The sequence below is a fragment of the Triturus cristatus genome, chromosome 5_1, assembly GCF_964204655.1.
Source record: "Triturus cristatus chromosome 5_1, aTriCri1.1, whole genome shotgun sequence".
NCBI classification, from domain to species: Eukaryota; Metazoa; Chordata; class Amphibia; order Caudata; family Salamandridae; genus Triturus; species Triturus cristatus.
The window spans coordinates 157,818,115-157,836,362 of NC_140587.1; the positions used below are offsets into that span (position 1 = coordinate 157,818,115).

The 18,248-nt window shown below is 46.6% G+C and overlaps 1 protein-coding gene across 1 annotated transcript in view; it reads right to left on the reverse strand.

Moving 5' to 3' along the window:
* The window catches only part of ZC3H3 (zinc finger CCCH-type containing 3), a 1,788,705-nt gene that overhangs the window by 246,785 nt on the left and 1,523,672 nt on the right, over positions 1-18,248 (reverse strand). The window contains exon 10 of the mRNA XM_085604688.1: positions 17,737-17,918. Coding sequence (XP_085460814.1) covers positions 17,737-17,918 — 182 coding nt within the window. The remainder of the gene's footprint in view (positions 1-17,736; positions 17,919-18,248) is intronic.

An 18,248-nucleotide genomic window follows, 5' to 3' on the forward strand; every position in this document is an offset into this window, starting at 1 on the left:
GTCGGCAGAGTTCCCTATCCAAAGAGGGACCAGGCAGGGTTGCCCCCTAACTCCCCTACTTTTTGCATTAGTTCTGGAATCACTGGCGTCTCCGATTTGGACCCACTCAGAGCTTAGAGGTTTTCAGGACACCAGAGGCCATCTCACAGATGAGTGGATATCCCTCTATGTGGATGACATTCTGCTTTACATTACCAACCCAGACACTACGCTCCCCTTGATATTTCAATTGGTTAAAGACTTTGGCATGTACACAGGATATAGTGTTAACTGGGGGAAGTCGGTTCTATACCCTATCGGAGGCTACATAGACACACAATTGATGGACGGAATGCAGATCAAATTAAAACATTCACCCCCAGTCAAGAGATCTGGGTTAAATCCATCATTCTTTTGCGCACCATGCCACCCCAGTTTTGACCTGGCCATATGCAAATCAGTCTTGATCCTGTGCCTCATGGGAACAGTCCAGCCCGAACTGCCAAGCCAGGTCCTCCCTGGACCGGAAACAAGCATCCTAGGACCGGTTTCGGGGTTTCACCCCTCTTCAGCCAGGATAGCTTGATTCCAGTGGCACAGTGAGACCAGGACCCACGTCTGGGCATACCTGGCGCACTTAGGGCGAGAAAGCAAAAGACACACAATTGATGGACGGAATGCAAAACAAATCAGAACATTCACCCCCAGTCAAGAGATCTGAGCCTAAATCCATCATTCTTTTGCTCACCATGCCACCCCAGTTTAGGGTCAAGACTGATTTGCATACGGCTGGGTCCAAACTGGAATGGCATGGTGAGCAAAAAAACGATGGATTTAGGCCCAGATCTCTGTATGACATTGTTCTGCATTCTGTCCATCAATAGTTCTTTTTGCAGGAGGTTACATAGACACCTGCTCAGTACCAGAACATCTACAAGTTACCGAACGAGGCTTTTGCTATCTAGGACTGTATGTCTTCACGAATGAGGCTGACTGCCTCACTCAAAATATTAAGTGAGTCCTGGCGAAGTTTCGGGATGACGTCGTTAGATGGGGACAGCTTTCCCTGACGCTGCTAGAGAGAGCGGCCATGTATAAAATGATAACGCTCACTAAACTACTATATGTACTCCAAAACATATACCATAAGATACCGGAGGCTATCTTTAAGGCAATTAACGACGAACTTTGTATATTCTTATGGGATGTGAGTCACCCTAGAGTGACGTTGCAAACGCTGCAGCGCAGCCAATATAATGGGGGAATTGCCCTGCCAGATATCCAAGCTTACTACTGGGCTGCACATTTAACGGTAATTAATGAATGGTGCCATGCTCCGGGAGATCACCCTACATATGCTCTAGAGAGACTTCAATTTCGGAAACATACTTACCTTCATTATCTTTATGGGGGTACAGGAATGCAAGATTTACTACCCGCCACGCAGAGGACGATTGAGGCCTGGAAAGGAGTGGAGCGGCAGATGCAATGGAGCAATAGACTAACCAAAGACACACAACTAAGGGAAGGGAAGCAGTTACCTGAGCTGGTGAAACTACAGTGCTTTAAGGGTTGGGACATGGATGGGATCACAACACTTGGTGACATAATTAGAAAACGGGACCTCATTACCTTTGCAGATCTTCAAGCCACATATCAGCTGTCGCATACACAACAATATAAATATTTATAATTACAGCACGCTTGGAGGTCTCAAAAGCCTGACCTTACAAATATCCCCGAGTATGCGCCATTGGAAGGTAGACTGCTGCAGGAACAGATACCTGCAAAGGCAGTTTCCTGGACTTACAAAACATTGATAAACAACTTCCCCGACAGATTGTTAGCCCTCAGAATCAAATGGGAGGAAACCACAGGCCCACTAGAGGACATTGATTGGGAGGGAGAGTTGATCCACCCGAGGGAGGTAGTGATCAAGCCTCGTCTACGGTTAATACAATTTAAAGTTCTGCATTGGGTGTACTACGACAGGGTGCGACTTTATGCAATGGGTAGGGCAAATACGCCCGCGTATTTGCGGTGCAAAATGGATCAGGGTACCTACATACACACATTATAGGAATGCCGGCACATACAAAGGTACTGGTCGCAAATAGTGCAGGAACTGAATGGCATTTTTGAAATACAGATGGCCATGGACCCCAAATATATTCTCCTGGGCATCTGTACAGCCGTAGATATCCCTAGATACAAACTCCTTCTGTGCAACCAGGGACTAATAGTTGCAAAAAGAGATATCGCCAGGCGTTGGGGAAGAGAACACCTACCCACTATAGCGGAATGGGGTGCCTGTATGGACTTGAATATGGGGGCTGAAAAAACAATATACACGGCCAGGGGATGCCCCAAAAAATGCAAGAAAATCTGGCAGCCATGGCTCAGACATCATGCTTTAGAAATGGAGGGGGTAGAGATTGATAATATACACCCTTGCACGCAAGATCCATAAATTGTCTGCGCACCATCTTATCCTCTTAAAACTGTGCAACAAAGGGTGGGCCATACCTAATCTGAAGGGAGAGAAGAGCAAGATGCACTGAAAAGGGAATTCCAATTGTGCAATCTATGTATCCCTGAAAGTAACGACTGATTGCAACAATGTCAAACTTGAAGTATATATGATCCACCTTAATGTTTTGGATGATGTTTAAAAATATGAACAGTTTAAAAAAAAATAAAAGAAAATAGGCCACATCTTACCAATCATCAAAAAGCCTAAACCAGACCCTGGCACCCCAGAAAACGACATACCTATATCCCACCTACTCTGGCACCCCGAAACACTACGGTCCAATAGCCAACCTACTCTGGTTTTTGGCCAAGCAAGTGAGAAATGTGTCTCAGTCCAACAAAAAAAGTATATTAATGAGAACGCCCTGATATCCCCTCGTCAATGTGGATTCAGAAAGGGACACAGCACAGAGTCTGCTACCCTGAAAGCGATGCAGAAGCATGAAGACAGATTAGGTTTCAAGGATAAAATCATAAACTGGTTTCGTTCCATCCTAAGGGGTCACCTCCAATTAGACAAAATTGGGAGCGGGCCAGAACAGAACTGGTAACCTGCACAGTCCCACCAGGTTCCACTCTCACCAGTTCTGGTCAGCTTGTTTGTTGGCCTACTCAGTATACGTCTGGAAGACTCTAGCATTCGGTATCGGATTCTGGTTCCATCTTTTCTACTGACTGGCAAGCACTTTCATCAGTATATTTTGAAACTGCTTCATGAAAAAGTTCCACACGTTAACAACCTAATCTCATTTCACAAACGGTCCAATATAGCTGCAATTAAATTAAATATTCATTCCAACACCCTAGAGGCAAACATCAGTCATCTTTGAAAACAAAGCTGCAAGCTGGCCCAACAGTTCCTTCAGTTGCAGGACTTTTGGAAACGAAGATGGAGATTTTTGTCAACCCTTTCTCAGTACGCCAATTAATAATGATTGGAGAAGAAGTTGTGTTCTGTGAATTCTGATCCAAAGTTCCTTAAAGAGAAGACAGTGTCTATGGATGCAAATACCAAATTTATTACACTGGGCTTCACTTCATCCATCCTCCTGAGAAAGAAAGTAGGAATGGGAATCTTTTGCAAAGAAGGCATTCTGGACATCTGATGGGACTGCAAGTTAGTCTGTCCTCATTAGTCGTTATGAAGGATCCATGTGGGCTAGTGGAGCATATTCGAAGAGGTAAGAGAGAATCCTCTCTAGAAATGATCAAAGAAGGTATGATCTCTTCAGACAATCTTATTGGTCTATCAAGGGTTACAGCCATCTTTGCCATGGCTGACATCTGCCATGCAGTATCCATCATATGCTCTTCATGGCTAAGCCCAACGTGTCTGACCCCTCAGGCACAACAGAAGATGCCGGAGTTATCAATTAATGAATCATCTCAAATGGTTTTCTCGCTGACGAAGAGATTCAAATAATGAAAACTGAAAGAGAAGCAACAGGTTTAGCAGGGCTGCAAAAGAAGAAAGAATATCCCAAAGTTCAGAGTCAAGGCTACGCCAAGACCAAGCAACATTCATAAATGCCATTCTGGCAAAGGCAACAGTAGAAACAGCAACAGCAACAACAAACTCGATCCATGCAGCCTCAGAAGGTTTCTCAGCGAAGAGGGAATGGTCAATAGCCTCCGCTTGCCATACGGAAACCTCTCACAAAACAATGACTCCGTCTGGCTGTCCCCACAGTTTAGCATCCTGATGGGCAGGAGAATTTTCAACTATTACCCGGCACACAGTTACAGAGACTTTGTGGGTGCTAGATAGTGAGTAAAATGAGGACAAGATCAGATTTTCTCTTCCATAAATTCCACTGAAGGGGTAGAAAACTGATGTGCTGGATCAGCAAAAAAACTGTGAGATACAGGGCAAACAAATGGCTCAACATGAAAAAATGTTAAATGTAAGAACATCATCAAATTTCTCAGTACTCCAACAAGGGGATAGGAGTGTGCCTTAGATCTCCAGGGCGTTTATTTTCAAGCACCAATCTGCACCAAACACCGTTTCAAAGTTGGCAAAAAGCATTACCAATATAAGGTTCTGTCTTTTGGACTAAGATTGTCACATTTCTAAGCTGAAAAGGAGACTTCATTTATCTGTATCAGGGTGACTCTTTAATGAACGCAGAATCATGTCTGAGACTTCTTTGCGATCTCTGGTTGACTTTATACCTTCATGATCTGGGTCTTTACATCAAATTCAAGAAGTCAATACAAGAACTAACTCAATTGAACCAATACTTGAAAGTGGATCTAGACACAATGTTAGGCAGAACGTCTCTTTGGCAAGAAAGGTTGCTGTCTTTACATCAGAAATGCCTTCAAGTTCATTTAACTCAATCCCCTACAATCAGACAAGAGTCTTACCTCTTGAGCTACATATGAGACCTCTATATGAATGTCTTCAGGATCAGTCACAAAACTGGGACAACAAGCTACAGATGCTTTCAGAGCCTTGAAATCCCTCCAGTGCTGGAGGCAGAAGAAAACTTGCAGACAGGTGTTCTGTTTCATCCGCCAATTCCAAAACAGACTGTGGTTACAGATACATCTCTGAAGGGAGGGAGGGCTCACATGCGACCTATAACTGCGCAAGGTGTGGCGTGTCTGATGGAGACATTATTCCATATAAATATGTTGGAATTGAGAGTGGTGCATCCAGCCAGTGATTAAATCAGTTATCTTACTACTGAGGACAATGTACTATCTGAAAAAGCAGGGTGGGACAAAATCTAGAGTTCGTTTAAAGGAAGCTCAGACCATCAGGCACTAGATGAGGTGAGGTGCAATTCGTCTTCCAGGTGCAAAGAACACAGAAGCAGACAACAACAAACAACAAAACAGGTCTTGAAAAACTCTGCATTAGAGGACATTTTCTTAAACTGGTGCAAGCTTTTTGCAAAAGAGCAAAATGAAAGAAATGCTATCTTTTTTCTTCGAAGTTTCCTTCTTCACTTGTCTTTGCTTACTCACAAGAAACTTCCAATCAGACCAGATCTGAGCTCTGGGATGTCAGACAGAATTCTCGATCCCAGGCTTCAGCCACTGAACTTTACTGCCATTTTGGCTTTTATATTTCAAATTTGTTGCTTGATATTTTAAAAATAAAGCGTAACTGGGCATGTTTTTCTTGAACACGTATTGTATATAATAATGTGTTCCAGGAACCTGCACATGTGTAAAATATTCTATCTTTTATCAGGATTGGAGAGATTCCCAAGGTGAAGAAGTGGGTGCATTGTAGTATATTTGCATAGTTGGAGGACAATTTCAGACATTAGGCATGTGTTGACGAACCTTAGATCTCTAGATAATTTCAGGCAAGTTTTCGCTTTAAGATCAGCGAAACATTGATTACTATGTAGCAAGCAGAAAATCTGAAAGTATTAGGCAATTAATAACCTCGTCCTTTTCCCTTTCTGTAAATTCTTCAAACGGATGATCTGCCCTATTTCCCACACACCCACACCTAGTTGTCCTGGGTAAAGTCCAGCCACGCCTAATTCTCTCCATAATAATCAGAAGATTTCTAAGCACTGAAAAACGAAATGGTGGCCAGTGGCTATTAATGACGGAGTAGATATCTAGCTAAAACATTTGGAAGCATAGCATGATCAAATTAAATATAAGCTGTGGAAAATTCACTAAATTTGTCATGCTGCGGGATAGGTTTCTGAGGCCAAAATGGCGGACGCGTTTTAGAAAAACTTTGGGGCCTCCTCTGCCACCTGATGTGATCCTCTGTGCAGGGGACAACATTAACCCTAGAGCACCTGCCTCTGGCGAACTGTGTCCCCTGGACCCTCTCGTACCGCATCAACACCTCGTCAGGTGACTGAGTTGCGGACGGTTGACACCCCTCGGCAGGGAAGCACTGTAATCTAGATGGCGCCCCGGTGAGGCTCTGGGGACATAAAGCTTTCTCTCCAGCGGCACTGGCATATAGTAGCTGCATCCGTGCACGCAGCTCGTGAGGTGGACAAAGAGGGGGTGAGCGGCTCTTCCGAAGCCAGCTCCTGCGGGCTTTGCGTTGCCTGGAGGCCATCCCCTTCCCGCCTGTCACTACAGCCAAAGAGGTGGGATTGTGGTGCTGACCACGCAGCTGTGACCTCCCTCTCCGATCGCTTGCCGAAGGGGCTGACCACTGAGTAAGCGGACCACTAAATTGAGGATTGGACTCTGCCCCGGCAGCTCGTGCTACCCCTATCCCCTGCATTATTGGGGAAAGTGGGCCAGGGCCCCAGAGGCATCTGGAAGGCAAGGGCACATACTGGGCTGGCCCCCTGGCGGATGTGGCTCGGTGGGGTGTGGAGCCCCTGCTGCTCACTTGGAGGTTGTATGTGGCCAGATCAGAGACCCTGTTGCCTGGCCCACACATGTACTCCGGACAGAAGGGAGGAGCATTGCCCTTGTCGCCACTGAGGTCTCGGAGTAAGAGACTTCATTGAGGCCCTGCACTGGCCTGTGAGAAGTCCAGAGGTGCCTCCCCCACCTTTACCACCGAAAGACCCACAGAATGAGCTCTGCTACCAGCCCATCCGCCTCATGCCCAGCCTGATGCAATGCAGCCACGATGGCCATGTACACATCCGCGACCCCTCGAGCCAGTGACCACTGGAGGGTGCACTGAAGGTCCCACAGCCTAGTTCATATTGAGACCACAAGGTGACCTTCAGAACACAGGTGAGACTGGGTGTATTGCTTCTGGGAAGGTCCTGTCGGCAAGCGGAGCACCTGCATGGAACCTAACGGGACGGCCTCAGTGCCCTTGTCCCCTGGCTCTTCAAGCGCATCTCCACTTGTGCGTCACACGATGGGCAAAGACAAAGGGCCCTGCACCTAAGTCCACAAGAAGATGGATACGTTTATGGTGCAGCCTCCACAAGGACCTGGTGTTCAAGCAGGCCCTTCCCTGCTGCAGCAGCAATCCATCACCACTGACCTCAGTAATGTACTGCAAGCCATTCAATCCTCAAGGGAAGCGGTGGAGACCAAGACAGGAGAAGTGGGGGTTGACGTGGCCCGCCTGCACCATGTGCTTGCCAGGGTCACTGAGGCAGATGTCCTTGTTTTGACACTGGAAGACGAGGTGGCCACGATCAAACAATTTGTATCTAAACTCTTCACCATTACGGCCACCCTGGAGTCTCACGCGGAAGGTGCTGAGCACAAATCCAGACAGAATAACCTGTGATTCATCGGCTTCCCCAAGGACGTTGAATGCTGCCTGCACCCTGAGAAATTCCTTGAAGCGTGGCTCACATCCTGGATGTCGGAAGAGAAGCTGCCGCCATGGTTTGTTGTTGAGGGGGCACATCATTCCCTGGCCCAGATCTCACCCTAGGAGACCTTCCTCACCCTCTGATAGCTAACGTCCTTGACTATAAAGACAGAGACATGATTCTCTATGAAGCCCGTCAAATGGGAGCACTGACTCATGCCTCTTATCATAATATAATATTCCCTTATTATACATCGGCTGCCCAGCAGTGGAGGAAATCATACTACCAGCTCAAACAAAAACTCCGGGCCATGAATATACACTACATGCTCATGTTCTCCTCAAACCTCAGTGATACACAACTCCAAAACATTATTTTTCAACACACATGTAGAAGCCTGGGCATGGGCACCTGAAAGACCAGACCCGTGGGGCAAACCACCCTTGAGCCACCACTCTTCAGGCCTCCAGGGCTGACAGCCACGAACCACTCCCCGAAGAACAAGATCACGCAGGGAAAGGCGAGATAACCACAATCCATCTTTGGACACAGGTTATGTTATGTTAAAACAACTTATAAAGTGCACAAATACCAATAGGTGTCTCGGCACTGACTGCTCCAGATGGCAGGGCAATGGCCTAGGTGTTGAGAAGCCTACTTATTGAAGAGCCAAGTTTTTATTTGTTTCCTAAATGACAACAAAGTAGGACTGGCTCTGATCTGTGGGGGAAGATAGCTTAGCAGTGAAAACCACCAAAGCTTCTGTCGCCCCAGTTAGCTCTATAAGTTCTTGGGACGACAAGCAGGTTGGCACCTAACGAACACAAGGATCTGCTGGGAGTGTATATCTGCAGTAAGTTCTTCAGAAATTGTGGCCCTATATTGTGGTTCGCCTTATAGGCAATACACAAATCTTTGAATTTTGTTCTGCTTCTTATAGGCAACCAATGAAGTTGTCAACAACCTTAGAGACAGACTTAAATTTCAGTGTGCTAGAAAGCATCCTGGCGGCTGCATTCTGAACCAGCTGTAACTTATTTAAAACCATTTCCTGTGCGTTAATTAATAAACTGTTACAATAATCCAATTAGGACATCACCAAAGCAGATATCTTTCTCCTGGCTTCAGCCAGAATGAAAGGGAACAGTTTCTTCACCATTCTAAGAGTATAAAAACATGAGGAGACCACAGAGTTGACATGACATTTAAATGACAGCTTGTCATCTAGGACGACACCCAGATTCTTAGCTTTAGTAGCGGGATAGGAAGGGGTCCCAGTTTATCTAGTCACCAGCAAGGAGACCAGGTGGTGAGAGGGGTCGAGCAACACGCATCCTGGACCATGGACAGCGCCGTGGCACGACATCTTTCCGAACTAGACCGAGGACACTGGCCATTCCCCCGGCAGTTAGCACAACTGTGAAATTATGCCGATCTATATGCAAACTTTCCACAATTAGATATTATGTATTATCCTGCATAGGTCCCATGCCAATGTTCTGCCCAGAGTTGCTTTGATGGTTCGTTTTCAAGGGAGGTTTGGGAGACAGATACTTCATGACGAGAAGTGGGGGGAGTATGTCACGGGAGTGTGTTGTTTTATAAGAGTTGCCTTTAGTTATGTTTCTGTTTTTGAGCGGATGAGAGGAACACGACTATCTAATTCTAAATGAAATCCCTCTGCCACAGCTCCCACCTTCTATCCATTCAGACCTAGGTGATGAGCCCCTCACACTCGAGGAAATTACGAGCGTGGTCACGGTCATGTAATCGAGGACCTGACGAGTTCCCCTTAGAGTACTACCAGGAATGCTGAAACCATGCCTCCTTGATATGTTAAAGGAGGCATTCGATAATGGGCAATTTTCTGCTGAACTTGACGTTGCCACGATCATGATCATCCCGGAGGCTGAACAGAAACCCATACACTGGCCCTCCTATCGGCCAATCCCACTGATTAACGCAGAGCCTAGAATATATGCTGAAATACTTGCAGACCTTCTCGAAAAGGGCCATCCCCCGTCTTGATTGACCCTGGCCAATGGGGCTTCATGCCCAGCCGTAGCACTCAACACTGTATCCGCAGGGTGCACCCAGCCTTGGCCTATGCCTCGACCTTACAAGATGCATGTGCTCTTCTTCTAATGGACTATGAAAAAGCCTTAGACTCAGTCGATTCGTCCTTCCTGTTTGCTGTATTGGAGAGATTGTATTTTGGCCCAAGGTTCAGGGCTTATGTTCGACTACTGCACACAACCCCGTTTGCCCAGGTGTGCATAAATGGTGTACTCTCAGATAAATTCTCAGTCTGCAAAGGCACCACACAGGAATGCCATTGTCTCCAATTCTCTTCGCCCTTGCCATTGAACCCCTTGGGTGCCTTATCTGTTGCGACGCATGTGGCGTGGCGGTGGACCAGTGGGCTAGAGGATAGAATCGCACTCTACACGGATGACATCCTCCTTTTCCTAGCCAGTCCGCATCTCTCAGGGCCTCGTGTGCGAGAAATCCTAACCTTATCAGAATAGACCTCTAGTCCCCAGGTGAAATGGAAAATGTCACTCCTGGTTCCAATACGTGGCGATCAATGCACAAGTGTCCATCCCATTGCGGAAACTGAGCTTTCGGTACCTAGACTTCCGCATCTCTACGGACTCAAACCTTTCTTGGCGTCTCAACCTTATACCATTTATTCCCAAAATGAAATGCGATTTCCAGGGATGGGAACGGCTCCCACTGAACGTACTGGGGAGAGTTGCTCTATTAAAATGATGAACCTTTTCCAGATTCTTATATACCCTCCAACATTTCTCATTTGCCAATTTGACCAGCTGGATTAGGAAATGTACTGCTGTAGTTCCGCAATTTTTGTGGGCGAAATGACCACCTCATATAGCATTCAGTAAGTGCAGGCATATTATTGGGCATTTCAACTCCTGGTGATTGAAGACTAACTGACTGGACGGTGGGATGACCTGACATACAAGTTGGAACTCTCACTGCACTGTTTAGATATTATCATGGAGCTGCTCTATGGCGACCCCATTGCCCACCGTCTCCCAGATCTGAACATAGTGGTCATAAAGATATGGCAGCCTTACCCTTTATGGGCTGGGATAATACACTTACACAGTTTACTCCATTATGGGAGGGGAGGTGGTTGCACCACAAGGCTCGTTTGAGGGCTTCTGCTACTGGGACAGAATTGGGCTTACAACTTTGGGTGACGTATGGCAAAATGGACATCGTTGTTCTTTTTAATATCTACAACAGCAATTTCTACTGACTCGTACACAGTTTCATAAACACTTACAATTCTTACATGCTCTGCCCTACAACTTATGAGAGTCTGAGTTTAGCCCCCTCAAGGCCAAGCTACTTCTGGGGTGCCTCGGCAAAGGGGCAATTTCCCACATATGTTGCACACTGGTACAGAAGAGCTCCTAACCTTTAAACATAAATGGGAGGAGTGGGAAGGCCCTCTGGAGGATGCGGTACGGCGTGATGCACGCATAGCCCTGCGGACAATTTCCATTTCCTCCAAGATGCGACTGATCTAACTACACTATCTTCATACTAACTACCTCTCACCCAACAGCCTGTGGCATGCAGGTAACATCCACCAACCCACGTGTTTCCGCTACACTCAGATGGACACAGAGGTTTTTTCACATTGTATGGTCCTGCCCCAGATAGCGGGGTTTTGGAGTGGTGTAGAAAAAATACTCTCCCAGGTCCTGGGCAGTGTAGCGGATTTAACCCCGAGAGTAGGGTTGCTTCGCATATTGGAAGACTTGGGCGGTCCCAGCTGTGAACGAAATACAGTGGGGTTGGCCACATTGGTTGGTAAGAGAAACATTGCCTGAAATGGAAATCCGCCCGTCTCCCATCCTGGCAGAATGGCGATTGGGAGTAGACTGGTGTGCTAAAATGGAACAACCGATCTACAAGGCACAGTGATGCCCAAAGAAGCATACTTAGATTTGGGGAAGGGGAAGATGGTGGGTGTATTAAAGGCTTAAGAACAATTAGGGGAGGGGCTGTAACTAAGAATGTGATATCCCAGTATGAGATTGCTACTATAATAGTGAAACCGAAACGGTCTGTATTAAGTGTTTTACTGCGGAATACAATAAAATTGAGTTATTCAAAAAAATGTGCCTTGCTACAGGATGCTGCAGGCCGATTATGTTTGGTATACACTCTATTTCCCTGATGGCTAGAGCACTGTAATTTTTTCCAATTAGATGTTATTATTTTCTATTAAAACAACAACATAATGGATTTTAAAATTGGATACTTGCCCCAAGTGAGGGCATTACCAAACAATCAAATCTTGTCTCCCAGAGTCCAACATTTGCCCAATCTGCTAACTGTACACAGTAGACTAAGTGCTGTGTATCCACATTACCTAAGTAAATTCCCTAGTTTCAAAGTGTGAGGCTCTTGCTCACGCTAATTGAATGTAGTACCAGTACATCCCCAAGTCACTGCAATCAGAATGTGTCATCCATATGTTTCCTGTAGGATGTTTAATAAGAGTGACCAACAAAGAAAGGAAAAAAGAGAGGGCAGTTTAAGAACTTCATTCCCTAGTATCAGTTAAATGTTTGCTTTTTGTTTTGTATGGCCTTTCTCTTAGGGCATGAGCAGATGACACCATCAAGGAAATCCTGCAAGCTACACTTTCTCCAGCAAAGAGGGATGACCTAGCATGAACCTCTGGGATGACCGCATAAGTCCTTTAATGTACCTCCTGAAAGACGTGTCCAACCCAGCAAAAGCATCTACACCTCAAGCCTTCTAAGACCCATTATTTCATCCCCTTTGTCGCTCCCCCTACTCCCTCATACACCAGGAAGTCAGGCTTACAGGCTTCCCTGGGTTCCCATTCAGTTTCTTCAGGCTGGAATTCAAATCTGTCTCTGGGAGTGCCATACTTTAACCTGCTCATGGCCATCTCATTTTCAACCCAGTCTTCCCCCTTCAATATCTCCCCGCCATGACCATGGTATAGGAGTCATCACCAACCTAAGCACCTTCAAGCGGGTTTTCAGACATAACCTTCAGAAACCCGGAGTGCCCTTGTCTCTACAGATCCCGGCAGAGGATGTCTCTTGCAGTAGTACAAATCATCAACAGTCTCTGAACTCTACTGTATACTGTTTAACCAAACTGTTGATAACCTCTTGTACGCTGTTTCAGCAGCTTCTCTCTAAGATGCTAGGTTTCTTTGGTTATCCATCACTAAGTTTCTATTGCCTATGTAGGGTACAGCATCTAGGTGTTAGATACTCCACAAGAAAATACTAATGTTTGCTGTAGACACGGTCATTAAGTCATCAGACGCTTCTTGATGAAGAGGGCTGTTTTGACACCTATTCTGCTGGGCATTAACATGACAGCTAAAAAATGGCAAGAAAAGAGCTCGCCTGTAGTTGTAGCAAATTTAAATCAATCATCAATTACAAAGAAACAAATGAATCCAGCACACAGAGGAGTTTTTTTTTTTTAACTCATGGAAAACATTATATAACAAACAAATCAGGAAGGATCTCAAGACCTGGCTCTTCGACTGAATCTCAGCGCCCAGTAGGACCTGCAGCCCCCCATGCCCCCCTTCCCCCAGCACCTTGAGTCCCTAGCGGGTGAGTAGTCACGCTTAACACATACTGATCGATTGACTGATTGAACAATGGCAAAGCCAACAGGTCTGGCGTTGGCTTCTAACCTTTTGACTTTGCAAGTGCTTCTTTTATGATGATGTTTGTAAAACTATTTTGTAGGGGGAACTGCCAGGCCATCGTCAATGTAAAGTGTGAGAATGAGCTCCTTGTGAAAGGGCAGAATACTGTCACTCACAGTGAAAGTAGCCAATGGCTGAAGCGTGCTGACCCACTGCCCCACGCCACATGCTGTAGTGTGTGGAATGGAAACGTGATTGACACAACAACAGGCCAATGCATGAAGAGGGCTGCCTGAAGGCACTGTAAGAAAGTATATTGTACATAAAATTGTAATCAAATCAAAAAGTATTTGCTAATGGCAGCCCTAAAAAGCACTCAGACTGCTAACAGCAGTCCAAAGGTGCAAATGATATAAGCTTGCCTTTGCCACTACCAGAAGGGACAGTCATTCTCTGCTCTCATCTCCCTACCTCGTACGGATAAGTTTGTCACTTAAGATGCATTCCACCAATGAAGGCAACACATGCCTAGGAGTTACCGGTGCCTTCCTTCTGCAGGGACAAAGTTTAGCAGTTGAGGCTGGACATATCCCTTCAGGGCAGAGCTATGACTGACTTCCTTTCAGTTGGTTCTCCTCCTCTGGAATGGCACAAGGAAACTAAAAAACGATGGAATGGAATGCCACCGGAGAAATATCCAGTGATTCAAGTATTCCTATCCAATGCATGTCTTTACTGTAGAAATGATTGCATGCGCTGAGTGTCGATCTTGGCTACTCAGAGCAATATGGTTGACCAATGAGAGGAAGAGAAAGTTAGAGTTCAATCAGTAAACTGAGGTCGTAATTCAACATTTTTTAATCACAACCTATGAAAGGGAAGAGAACAGCTCGAATCATGACGGAACTGGTCTTTTTTTAGACCAAACAAACAAGGTAGTTTGGTTGCGTCCCCAGGTTTACTTTCAGGACATCTGACATCACAGGACATGTCTGTAGACTCTCTGGTTTAACTAAGAATATGCCCCTTTTTGGCTCGACTCGTCTCCTGGTCCCTGTGTATGGCATAAAGGAGCTAGGAGGCAATGCTAGCATCCACCTGGACCAGGGCAGTGTTCATGTGGTCTCTTCCCTGCAGGTTCAGGTACATGCTGGCAGCCTGGCCATGGAGTCCTCCCATTGCAACGATGAACAGACCTCCTGCCCACAATGTAGCTTCTCGTCACTTGAGAAACCCTGCTGTGTGGCACTGTCCACCCCAACGGGAAGGGAGGGAAATGGGGTTTGCCAGATGGCCCCAGCTTACCACTGACGTGCCCCCCCCTGGGTGAGGTCGCCAGCTCCTGCTGTGCTGAGACTGCCTCCCGTGTATTATGGGAGCTGGGCATCTTATTTCAGAGCCAAGAAATGAGGGGGCACTCGCCGGTGGCTTGCCTTCCCCACGGCTCCTGTGCCACCATACAAGGAAGGCCTGCACAGGCGGAGGTTTCTGCGGGGCCATCTGCTAACTCTCAGGCCTGTACCCATGAATGGGAGACAGAGCTTCTAGTGAATTAACAGGAACCTGCTCCACTTGGGCATGCCAGACACTGACGTGCTGTCACCGACGTTTACGAATGATTTGCGTGGCTGGCAGGTGAAGCTTCTAAGCGCTTTCAACGTAGGTGATAGTGACAATGGCACAGGGAGGCCTACCGACGACCTGGCCACGGCGCACGCGCTCCCGGCTGAAGGCCAATCAAGTTAAAGGAAAACCAAATCGTTTCCACAGCACAGAGCAACACGCATTCCTCCTTGAAATATTACAGGTGTTGAAGAAACCTACCAAGAATATTAACCTGTTTGTGGTGGGGATGGGCCTACTTGGGGGGAAGTCGGGCTTCCGACTGATATGGAATTTAAAAGAATAGGGTTCGATTATTAGGAATCGGATCTAAGTGCCATGCAGAAAGGGCATGTAAAGGGTGGCTGGGGGCACCACCCTCATGGAGGACTCATGCTGGCAAAGAGGGTTCTGGAGGCACCAGGCAAACACCGTCTGACTGAGATTTTTTAGAACTTTTTTTGTATTGAAAAATAACATTAAATTACCGCAAATAATACAACTTCAGTTATTGTTATGAACTTATATACATCAAATCGCGTCCAAAATTCCAATGACACCATACAGCTTACATTAAAAAGCTGTCCACCATCTGGCTGATGGCCGAAGCCCACTTTGGAGGAAGTAAGACTGTTGATACACTTCATGCTTTTGGAAGGAACCAAGAAGGATCTGGGGTAACAGAAAACCCAAGCCTGAATAAGATCCTAAAGGTAAGGGCGAGGCGGTGATCTGCTCTCTTGAGTTGGTCATTCAGGTAAATGAACCAGTGGACCTTCTGAAGTAACGGAAACAGCCACTGGGGCAGTATCTTGGTGAAGACCCGGGGGGAGTGTTGGCACGGGAGGAAAGTGTCCTGTACTGGCAGTGCTATGTTTCCCTACAGTGAGTGAGAGGTAGTTCCTGTGTTCTTGCAGGATGGCAACGGAGGCCAGTGTCCTCCTGCAGCTCCACAGAGCACACCCAGTGGTTGTTCTGCATGGCTGCCAGGACTGGAGTCGGTGTTGGTATCTTGAACTTCTTCAGGAGGGGAAGGATTCAGAGCATAAAGATCTAGGACAGAGCAGAGACCTCTACCCTTTTCTTTTACACAGAATGAATGGGATTAACATATCCATTCTCTTCCTGGAAGTGACACAGGCCCTGTTGCTCCTAGAAGGAGGATCCTCTCTCAACCCCAGCTGAAGTTGTTGAGATACTGACTGAGGCACAGGTGGTCTGGATGGATGCATCTGGAGAAGCTGTGGAGTGTGGCTTTTCTGGACCAAGAGAGGGACCATGCATCAGTGGTAACCTGCATCCACTGGTGGCAGATGAGAGAAGACCTTCTCCCCTGCCAACACACAGAGATACTTGAGTCCATGTTCCTGGCACCAGTATCAGTGAGGTCCCGGAAGATCAGTTGCCTCTGTGCCCAGGGCAATCATAAACGTATACCCCTGCTGGACATGGTTTGGGAGCAGTGTTTTATTACATGTTCCAAAGTTGCAGCCCATACCTGGCTGTGACGGCACTGGAACTGACTTGCCAGAGGGAAAGGCCATTTCACTTACACATTTTCCATGTTATAAGATATCTGGCCTCCATGGCCTCCTTTTGAAGATGAGCAATAGCCTACACTTAGGTCTGAGAAGAGGTGTGATTGGTGGGAAGATCTAAGGCAATGCTGGACGAGCTGCACCTAGTCTTATGATACCAGAAGAGTCTGACTCACCCGCCAATCAGTTCACTTCCCCTGGCAGGTGGACAACCAAGGGATAACCCCAAACGCATGGAGTCCTGGAGTGATGGACTGCTAGCACCCACAGTGACTCCTCAAATCCCGGTGCTAGGAGTTGCATCAAAGGAACTAGTGCAAAGTACTCCTCCTCCGAGATCTGTAGTGGCAGGGTGGCTGGAGGGGTCATAAAGATCAGAGACTTATGGACCATGGATCACTGAGACACAATAGCAGGACCTGGTTTATGGCAGCATACACAAGAATCCAAATCTAATGTACTTCTTTTGAGGCCTGGTTGGCCTTCAAGGACCTTACAGAAGGCACAGAGGGTAGCCACAAGATTTTGAGCGTAGGCTATTACCAACGTCCTGAAGCGGACAGGGACCTTTTGCTCCATCTGCTTCTACAGGTAAAGCACTAGAAGTAATTACAAGTCTGCTGCAGGAATCGTGAAAATGTCACTAAGATGTGACTGCTGTGGTAGTAAAGACTTCACTAAATTGAATGTGCTACAATAATTATGTCAAGTACCCTCTGTGATATAAATTCTCAAAACTCCCCCAAGGGATGATGCACCTTTATGTTTTTAATTTGGGTGACACAACCCACGTTGTCAAAGCTTGATTCGGCACAAAAGTGGAGAAAGAAGGCTCAGGCACAAACGAGTCGGTGACCATTGTTCAAGCGCAGAGTGCAACTCAACCCATGGTCCTCTCTTGGAGCACTACAGTGTTTCTTCTCAAACACATCTGGAGTCACCCTCAGTAACCTACTGTTTGTGCGCGTGTTGGGTGGGGTGTGTGGTGGGGAAGGAAGGCCTGATTACAGTATGTGTATGATGCTACAGGCCCTGCATGGTATTCCTACCAATGTAGTGATTGAACAGTGTTTCCAGTATGAAGATGTCACAGGTAAGGAGTCTAAAGGAGTAGACATGTAAAATTGAGGTATGATACCACGGAAGAAGGGCGCTCCTCCACCCCTCGTCTTACCTGGACGTGCCCTCTCCGGGCTTCGCCTGCTTCGGAGTCCTGTACTGCTCCAGGTGCTCATTAGATTCGGGTTGTCTCCTCGGCCGCTTGTGCTGGCGGTGCTGCAGCTTACACTTGGACCCTTTGGGGCAGCTGCCCTTCTTGGCAAAGTCTGGGCACACCAGGGTGTGTTTCTTCTTACACTGAAAGACAGAAGACAAGCAGTCACGGCCTGCAGAGATCTGCCTCGCATTACAACTTAGGAGAACTTATTTACACTTTAGTGTGTGAGCAAACAGGGCGCCTATACGCGCCTCTAGGTGTAAAATGTGCTCCATGGTCTTCAACGACCTTTTTATTATAATGCCAAACAAACGCAACTGCTTCACTCCCTCAAATATTCTGCTCCCAGGAGCTGGAAAGAGTGCAGACATAGGGCTCACTGCAGCTTTATGCAAAATGGAAGCGTTTTTGGCAGTATATCTGATTTTGTAATGAATGTTATATGAGCACTGACTTCCGAACAAGTAACT